The 9,652-nt window shown below is 47.5% G+C and overlaps 1 protein-coding gene and 1 long non-coding RNA gene across 2 annotated transcripts; both read right to left on the bottom strand.

Moving 5' to 3' along the window:
* Positions 1 to 565: 565 nt before the first annotated feature.
* Positions 566 to 3,067, bottom strand: LOC127578684 (uncharacterized). Its single transcript, XR_007957558.1, has 3 exons — positions 3,013 to 3,067; positions 1,457 to 1,721; positions 566 to 725 (listed from the first exon to the last, which is right to left on the bottom strand). It is a non-coding gene; the product is annotated as an uncharacterized LOC127578684 (long non-coding RNA).
* Positions 3,068 to 7,087: 4,020 nt separating this feature from the next.
* On the bottom strand, positions 7,088 to 8,200 carry abraa (actin binding Rho activating protein a). Its single transcript, XM_052031686.1, has one exon. It carries the CDS (start codon positions 8,198 to 8,200, stop codon positions 7,088 to 7,090), a length of 1,113 nt encoding a protein of 370 aa, XP_051887646.1.
* Between the last annotated feature and the right edge of the window lie 1,452 nt (positions 8,201 to 9,652).

The following is a 9,652-nucleotide window of genomic DNA, read 5'->3' as shown; positions in this document are numbered from 1 at the left end:
CCCTCACCATCCGGGACATGCCTTCTCCTCATTACTACCATCGGGGAGGAGGTACAGGAACCTGAAGACCCACACTCAACGATTCAGGAACAGCTTCTTCCCCTCCGCCATCAGATTTCTGAATGGTCCATGAACCTATGAATGCTACCTCGTTATTCCTTTTTTTTGCACTATTTATTTTGTAATTTATAGCAATTTTACGTCTTTGCACTGTACTGCTGCCACAAAGCAACAAATTTCACATCATACAAGTCAATGAAAATAAACCTGATTCTGATAGCAACCCAGCTGTACAATACTGGAAACTGAGACCGTGATACCCAGAGGTTGGAAGCAGGGTGCTCCAGTTTCCTCTCACATCCCAAACATGTGCTGGTTGGTAAATTTATTACCCACTATTAATTGTTCCTATTGTGTAGCTGAATGGTGGAATCTGGGGACAGCTGGCGGGAATGTGGGGAGAACTAAAAAGGGATTAGTACAAATAGGTGCTTGCTGGTCAGCACAGACTCGGTGAGACACAGGGCCTGTTTCCATGCCACGCAACTGCACGACTCACCACAGCTTCCAAGCGATTTCTGTACACCTCAGCCTGGCTCTGCTCAATGTAATGGATTTTAGCATGCCGAGCAGCGGGAATGCCACCATATACCATCCCAACAGCTCCAGCCACAATGGCACTCTTCCAGATGTTGATTATTTCCTCAGGATAATTCTTCATCTCACTGTGTGCACAGTACGTATTCAATTAATGTTTAATTGTTGCTTGGTCAACCTCATTCTCATTTTAAAAAGGAACTGTTGTGAATTTTAGAATGTGAAGGATGATATTGCCGAGGAATAAAGCACACTACTTTTAATGGAGACACAAAAGACAGAAGATGCTGGAAATTTGGAGCAACACACAAAATGCTGGAGGAACTAAGCGGGTCGGGCTGCATCTATGGAGGGAAATGGACAGTCGATGTTTCAGGTCACGGCTCTTCATCAGGATTGCTTTTAATTTTAAGTCCACAATTGACAGATTTTGTTAATCAAATATATTTAGGCTTACAAGATAAAGGCAAATATATGGTCACAAATCTGACAATCTGAAATATTAACTCTGCTCTCTTTCAACAGATGCGACCTGATGTGCCGAGCATTCCCTAAAGTTTCTGCAGTAAAAACAACCAAACTGCTGGAGGAATTTAGCAGGTTAAGCTGCTGCAGTACTTTTATTTAAGCTACTTATCAATGAACAGATTAGAGAAACTAAATTGTCTCCCTCTGTTAGAATGTTTCATAGCCAGAAAGATTGAGACCATCCAGGTGATTTCAAAGGACCTCATTTCACCACTTAGTTCCCTTCTCCTCCCAACTTCTGCTTTCTCAACAAGCAACTTTCTATGAATACATGTTAAAGTGACTACACTTTTCCTGGTTTGCACCAAAAACTGACTGGATTTATACTTACCCTCGATTAAACAGTTCCCGGATTCTATCCCATCCAGTCTCAGGGACCTGGGGGCTACCAATAAATTTTGGAAGCTTTTCATCCTGTCTTCCGTCTTCCGCAGCACATACTCGGGGTAAGCGGAACATTTTACAGAAGCAGGAGTTGTGATAAATCCACAAATGACCGTCACCTGGCAGTCTGTGATGCAGAGGCAAGTTTGAGGTCTGATGCTTTATTTCTCCACCACAATTGCCCTTCATTTAGCCCAAGGTGCAAGGACTCACTGTAAATCAACAATACAAACCAAATCCCATCACTTCCTTCACCAAACTAGGTTCCAGCAGCAAAACCAGTCCTCAACATGCTGACTATAATTGACAATACACATTACAGGATCTCCTGGGTTACAAACACCCCGTACATACGATGCAGCTGTTGGGAGACCAGCGGATGGATTTGCCGGCTGCTGCAGGTATCTTCTGCTGGGTGGGAATGGGGCACTTCTGCGTGCCTGCTCTCCCCAACCTACCCCCCCCCTACCTGAGCCTTAACAATCGGTGGAGCCGAGCAGAGCCAGGAACACTGAGCAGACTCACTAGCTCACTCACTGAGTCAGTGAGGCCAGCTGGAGGCCACTCTTCCCACCACCTGCTTGCTCTCCCATCACACTGTTTCTGTGATCCTCTTCCCCACACTTGTTGTTCGTTTCCGACTAATGGACAGTTCGGGTTATGAAGGAACCCTGTTGTGACCTGGGGACTGGCTATACCCATTTATGCTTTACAAACTCCCACCCCCTCACCCCTCCACCCCCCTCGCCACCACTCACCCCTCTCCCTTCACCACCTCCCCTTGCCCCTCTCCCCACCTTCACCGCCCTCTCCCCAACACCCCTCCCTTCACCACCCGCTTGCCCCTCTCTCCCAACACCCCTCTCCCCATCACCCCTCCCCCCTTGATCTCTCCACTGACCCCTGCCCCTCGAATCCCTACTTCTTCTAATCCCTGACCCCTTGCTTCACCACCTTGCCCCCCCTCCCCTCCTAGGCCTTTCCTCCCTAATTACCTTTCAGCCCTTACCCCATCTCATCATTCCTCCCTCCTCCCCCTCCCCCTCCTCTCCCCGTTCCCCCCTCCCTCCCTCCCTCCCCCCCCCCCTCCCTCCCCTCCCTCCCCTCCCTCCCCCCCTCCCTCCCTCCCTCCCTCCCCCCCTCCCTCCCTCCTCCCCCCCCCTCCCCTCCCTCCCCCTCCCTCCCCTCCTCCTCCTCCCTCCCCTCCCTCCCCCCCCTCCCCCTCCTCCCCCCCTCCCTCCCTCCTCCCCCCCTCCCTCCCTCCTCCCCCTCCTCTCCCCGTTCCCCCTCCCCCTCTCCCCGACCCCCCCCCCCTCTCCCGACCCCCCTCCCCCCCTCCCCGACCCCGGTGACATTGGCGGCTCCGCGCCGTCCTGCTTGAAACCCGCGGCCCAGTTGCCGCACGTTGCCGGCCGGCCGACGGACTATGAGCCACTTCACCCCCCCCCCCCCCCGGTCCAGCCAGGAGATGTGCCCCGGTGCCCGGCGTCAAGGAACCAGCACCTTCCACCGGCGTCCGGCACCACTTCACACCGGCAGGCAGGAGCAGGCCCGACGGAGTCACTGCGCAGACTCGGGGAATGTGGCATCATGGGAATTGTAGTCCAAGGCCAGCAGAGAGCGCATGCGCCCTCTGTCCGCAGCAATTTGGGTGCAATGGGGGAAGGTCAAGGCAATGGAGTTGAATTGGAAAGGTGGTTCTTTATATTTGGCCCCTTCGTGTGATCCATGGGAATGGCTGGTGATTTTATTTTGTAGATAACTGTTCCTGGGGTGGCTCCCCAGTCCCTCTGGTGTCCTTGAGGATGCCAGTGCAAACCCCATGCTCCCCTTCAGTGGAAACCTGGGAGCAGACAGGAGACGCAGGCAATCCTTCCCCAAGTGCCCCTTGCTGTCTGTTTGCCCTGTGGAGCAGCTCCACTGGGAGGTCCCACAATGGGATGGATGTTCCTTCCCCCTGCCCCTTGCATCCCCATCACAAGTACTCTCTAACCCCACCATCGATGAAGGGCAGCCAATAATTGAAGCACTTTTGAATCGGAACGGGTTCCTAGTGTTAGGAATGGAACGTTGACTCCTCCAGGCTGCAGACTTTGTAACGAGTCCATGAATCTAATTGTTTGATGGTCAATTTGGCTCCTTGTAACATCCTCCATATTATACCCAGTGGAAAAGGTGGAGAGCCTTCCACTGGGGACACCCCCTCCCCCCTACAACCCCCACCCCTCCAATCCTGTTCTCAGGTAGCTCCTGAGTACCTTGGCCCTGATGGGACAATTGAGGGAAGAAATGGGGAACGATAGGCAGAGAGTGTGAAGGAGAGCACATGGAAGAGGAAGGTGAGAGAAAGGGGGGAATGGGGGAAGGAGGGAATGCAAGGGAGCAAGGTGGGAGAGGTCATACAGGAGGCAATGAATGGGGAGTGAGGGGCTGAGAGGTTAAGAGAAGTAGAATGTGTTGGGATGGTGGGAATGAGAGAAAGTGACTGGGAGCAAGAGGAGGACAGGGCGAGAGGTTTGAGGAGGAAAACCACCAGCAGCGTACTTAGTCCAGTCTGAAATAGATCTGTTTCCTCTATCTGTACGCACACATATGTCTGACTAAAAATAGACACAAAATATAAATACGTGAAGCAGGTGTTGGTCAGAAATAAAAAAAGGGGGAGGGTGTGGTTAAGGAATTAACAGAGGAATGAGTAAAGAGAGAGAGTGGATGGGATTGCGGGGAGTAAGAGAGGAGGGAGTGGGGGCAGGAGTGGAGTGAGGTGTTATTGAACAATTTAAATGTCCCCGATACATCCTGGGTTTATAAAGTTTACTCTGTAATGTTTTACCTTAAAATGTCATCTCCACATCTCCGTGGGCACCAACTGGACAAGGTGAACATATTGGCACAAGACATTATACTGAGTCCATTTCCAGGCACCTCGCTTTGCAAAGGAGGTGAATGTATCGGCAAAGATATAGAGAAGATTTACCAGATGGTACCAGGGATGTGGGTCTTCGGAAAAGTGAATGAGCCGGGTTAGTTCTTTTTAAACCAGAGTTGGATTTGACTGTTTTTAATTAGTTTTTTAAACATGTATAATGTTTAATACACCTCAAGTGGCAGCACAAGGAATGGCCGCTTACTAGCTTATTGGTTCGTCCATCAGGTGAATATGTGGTTTTTTCATTGGTTGGTTTGACCACAAGTATCTAGTAGGTTTCCTGATTGAACTATTGTTAGCTAAGGAGCGTCTCTTATCTCAGGTATAAAAGGTTTGGTGAGCTCATCTTTTGTTCCCTTTGTCTTGGCTCATCAAAACTGGTGACAAGTCCTCTGTGACTATTTCTTTGTTTTAAACTTTTCCAATAAAACTTTGAAGCACCAAGTTGTTTTCAACTCATTCCTGGACTCCTGAAAGAACCTGTGGATTCGAAAATAACCAGATCCGGCACCAGTGAAGTAATGAGATTAATAACGAGAGTCAAAATCATTAAGAGCTTGATAGAAAATGTCAGGACACGCCCGCTTCTCGTTACTGCCACTGAGGAGGAGGTACGGGAGCCTGAAGACCCACACACAATGATTCAGAAGCAGCTTCTTCCCCTCCGCCATGAGATTGCTGAACGATCCATGAACCCATGAACATTACCTCGTTATTCTTTTTTTGCACTATTTATTTATTTTTGTAATTTATAGTAATTCTTATGTCTTTGCACTGTACTGCCGCAGAACAAAAAAATTCACGTCAGTGATAATCTGATTCTGATTCTGGTGGGGGCGGTTGTATCAGTAAGTTGAAGAGAAAGCAGAGAGGACGTGAGGAAAAGTAAATTCTACAGTGGGTTGTGATCTGGGTCATGTTACCTGAAAGGGCAGTGGAAGTAGATTCAACATCAGCTTTCAATGAGGAATTGGAACAGGAAAATTATAAAGAGGGATGTATAGAAAGCAAGGTGAGCTGACCAATCGGATAAGTGTTTTCAAGATTTGATAGTATATAGGGAGTACTAGCAGATCTACAGCACCACAAGGATGATCTTCTTCTATTCTGAATTATTCCAAGTGCAAGGCTTTGAACTGGTAATTGGTTTATTAATGTCACATGTACCGAGATACAGTGAAAAGCTTTTATTTCCATGTCATCCAGACAGATAATTCTGTACATGTACATTGAGGTAGTGCAAAAGGAAAAAAAAACAGAATACAGAATATAGTGTTATAGTTACAGTCAGAGTGCAGTGCAGGTAAGCAAATAAGGTGCAAGGGCAACTTTAAGAGATCAAGAGCTTATCTTTAAGAGTTTATCTATAAGAGGTCCATTCAAGACTCTTTAAACAGTGGGATAGAAGCTGTCCTTGAGCCTGGTGGTACGTGTTCTCAAGCTTTTGTATCTTTTGCCCAATGGGAGGGGGCAGAAGATAGAATGACCGGGGTGGGAGGAGCCCTTGATTACATTGGCTGCTTTCCGAGGCAGCAGGAAGTGTAGACAGAGTCGATGGAGGGGAGGCTGGTTTTCGTGACGGACTGGGTTGTATCCACAACTCTGCAGTTTCTTGTGGTCTCGGGCAAAGCAGTTGCCATACCAAGCTGTGATGCATCCGAATAGGATGCTTTCTTTGGTGCATCTGTAAAAATTGGTGAGGGTCATCGGGGACATGAGAAAAAGAGGGTGTGTGAGACATGGAAAGATAAGCTTTAGTAACACTGGTATGATTTTATGAGTGTGAAGAATTCTGACTCTTTGCATGTAATGTGTTCTAACTATTTGACTGTGGGTGCATCACAACTGGTCCCCCTTAATAACCAGAGGTTCTCATGCCTGAGCAGTGTGGTGTTAGTGAGCAGATGCCCAGGCAACTTGTTTCTTCTCCTGCCAATGACAATCTGTGAACCTGGCTGAAATCAGCTTACTCACTATGGTTTGCAGCTGTAATATGGGACCTTCCAGTTTATTATTTGTGCATGAATTTTACCAACTGAGTCTCCAAGGAGATAACTGTCATCAACCAAAGGATAATTTGAAAATTCTCTTCAGAACATCTCTCCTCTCTTCCTCTCTCTCCTTCATGATGTTCCTCTAGCTGCCAGTAAGTTTTAAATTGCACCTGTGCACACATGTACTTGTGCATATGACAATAAACTCAACTTTGACTTTCACTTTTAGCCTACCTCTTCAGTCATCTGTCCCAATATCTCCTTCTGCAGTGGAATGTCAGATCTGGTTTGAAAATATTTCTGTGAAGCATGTTGGAACACTTTAATATATTAGTGAAGCTGTACTAATGCAAGTAGTTGGTCTCTAGCACATTTGAAGAAATGGGTTATCTTTAAGTACAAAGATGCTGGTCCACTGAGAATCAATCATTGTTCACACATGTTGAATGAATCTTTATTCAAACCTTGAGCACAGCTCATATTCAATCAAAACAGCTGACACAGGAATTCTAAAGTGCTAACATTGGTAGAAAAACTGTACAAAATATACTACAACAGTCTCTGCTCCAGGGAGATAAATACACTTTCACTTTGAAAGAAGTAGAATAAGAACCAAAATCTCTGCATTTTATTGAAAGGCACTTTTCATCTGATTCTAATGCTCTGGATTTTGTAAATCCATGAGAGTTATGATCACATCATCATCCTTTCCCTGCCATAACATTTCACCCGGAAAATCCACCAGCCCATGTTTCCTTGCCCTCATCAGAATCCCAACCACTTTATCTGAGATAGTGACATATCTATCAAACAGTCTGCCAAAGGTGACTCTGGTGTTCCCATCCTTCCCCTGTACCCCCAGCTCTCCGATGATGAAGCACAGTTCCTCAACCTCTCTGCGGATGTGTCTCTGAGCTCGCTCGCCCCTCTCTGCGGACTTGCTCCCCTCTTTTGGCTGCCCGTAGCCCCGGTCGCCCTTCTTTAGACGGAAGGACATGGCATAGTCGTAGTCAAAGTCCTCACTGAAAGGGTTGAGCTTTTGCTTCTCGATGTGATCCTCTGCCCACCTCAGCCAAGCCTTCCTCAACTCCCCCATTGTGCGCACCTGGACACTTTGGACCAGCTTCTTCCTCTTCCCTCTATCGTCTGCCCCGTCCTTATCGTTGGACTCTTCCTCATTCCCCTCTTTCCTCTTCTCTCTTCCACCATCGCAGGCCACATTGCCTTTGGACAGCAGGTCCTTTCCTTCCTTCTCCGCTGTCTCCCACGACCGCACAAGCTCTGACGCCTTGCTGAGACGCAGCCGCCTTCGGGTGGGCGACCTGTCGCCCAGAAACGGCTTTGGTGCCTCCTCTGACACTGGCTGGTTGAACCGACCAGCCATCAAACTCACCAGCTCGTTGCCCTTCGCAGTGTGCCTGGCGCCGACTGTTTTATTAATGGGGACGGTCCTGATGGCCAATTCAGTTTTCTGAGTTTCCTTCAGCTCTTTGCTGGAAGCCACATTTTCCCCATTGAAGCTGCTGTTTTTTGGATTGATTTGTGGCACTTTTACTGTCTGGATTTCAGTCACGCATGCGTTTGACTTCTTGGCATCTTCCTCCACAGAACTACTGGGTTGCCAGCCGAGAGGTTGTGTTTTCTGTCTATGTGTGTGATCATTTGCCCACTTCTGCCAGTTTTTCGCCAAGCTGCTCACCATGGAGACGCACCGAAACCTTCTGACAGCTTTACTGACCGCTCTCGGAGACCTGAGCTCAACGTTCATCGTTTGAGTGTACGGACCCTTTGAAGAGCACGGAGAGTGAGGGAAAGGAGGCTCAGTCTTGATCCTCTGCTTCTCGGGACTGTTTTCAAGTGCTTTATATAGAGCACTGCCTGGAAGGTATTTTGAAAGTATGATCGGTATTTCAGATTCACGACAAGTCCCTGGTTCCGACTGGCTCCCACACATGGAAATGTCCCCTCCACATTCCCAGATGTGCCTTCACTCTCTCTCTCTCTCTCTCTCTCTCTCTCTCTCTCTCAGTTGGCTGTGTTCCAGACACTGCATCAATCTGCCAAGCTAGCGTCTTACATTCTGCAATGAAGTGACAGGTGAAGCAGATAGTGCCAACTCTCTGATCTAATCAGTTGAAGGCCAGTTAAAGTCGATCTCAAGATGAAAGCTCTGTCACATGGAGTAAGACAACACGACCGTGTAATGTCTGGAGAAGGCCATTCAGCCCCTCGAGTCTTTTCCATCATTCCAAGAGATACTGCTTGATATCAGAATCAGATTTATTACCACTTAACACACGACGTGAAATGTGTTGTTTTGCGGCAGCAGTACAGTGCAAGACATAAAAATTATTATAAGTTACAAAAATAAATAAGTAGTGCAAAACATGAATAACGAGGTAGTGTTTATGGACTCATGAACCATTCAGAAATCTGATGGCGGAGGGGAAGAGGCCATTCCTGAAACATTGAGTGTGGGTCTTCAGGCTCCTGTACCTCCTCCCCGATGGTAGTAACGAGAAGAGGGCATGTCCCGGGTGGTGAGGGTCTTTAGTGATGGATGCCGCCTTCTTGAGGCATCGCCTCTTGAAGATGTCCTCGATGGCGGGGAGGGTTGTGCCCGTGATGGAGCTGGCTGAGTCTACAACCCTGTTCACAAATCTGTGACCTTCCTACATTAATCCTCCCCACCAGCAGCGTCCATCTCCCCGAGTCACCATATCTTTCAATTCCTTCCTCCTTTGTGTTTATTCAGCTTCCCCTCTACAATTCACCTCAACAAATTCCTGGGGCAATGAGTTCCACATTCTCACGGCATTCCGGGGAAACAAAATTTCTGAATTCCATTCTGGATTTACTGCTGCTTATCTCAACTCGATGACCTATTCATTCAATCCCCCAATCATCTTTTCAAATTTCTCTCTTTTCTCATTTTTTCTTTTCCATTTATGTATTTTTGATCTTTGCAGTGTCACTTCCGGTTTATCAGAGTTTAGAACAACTGATGTGAAGAAAACAGTCCTTTCCATGTAGTAATTGGAATTGGTATTGGTTTATTATTGTCACTTGTACTGAGATACAGTGAAAAACTTGTCTTGCATACTGTTCATACAGATCAATTCATTACACAGTGCATTGAGGTAGTATAGGGTAAAAGAATAGAGAATGCAGAGCAAAGTGTCACAGCTACAGAGAAAGTGCAGTGCAGGCAGACAATAAG

The sequence above is a fragment of the Pristis pectinata genome, chromosome 16 (genome assembly GCF_009764475.1).
Source record: "Pristis pectinata isolate sPriPec2 chromosome 16, sPriPec2.1.pri, whole genome shotgun sequence".
NCBI classification, from domain to species: domain Eukaryota; kingdom Metazoa; phylum Chordata; class Chondrichthyes; order Rhinopristiformes; family Pristidae; genus Pristis; species Pristis pectinata.
This window is presented reverse-complemented; position numbering and strand designations above follow the sequence as displayed.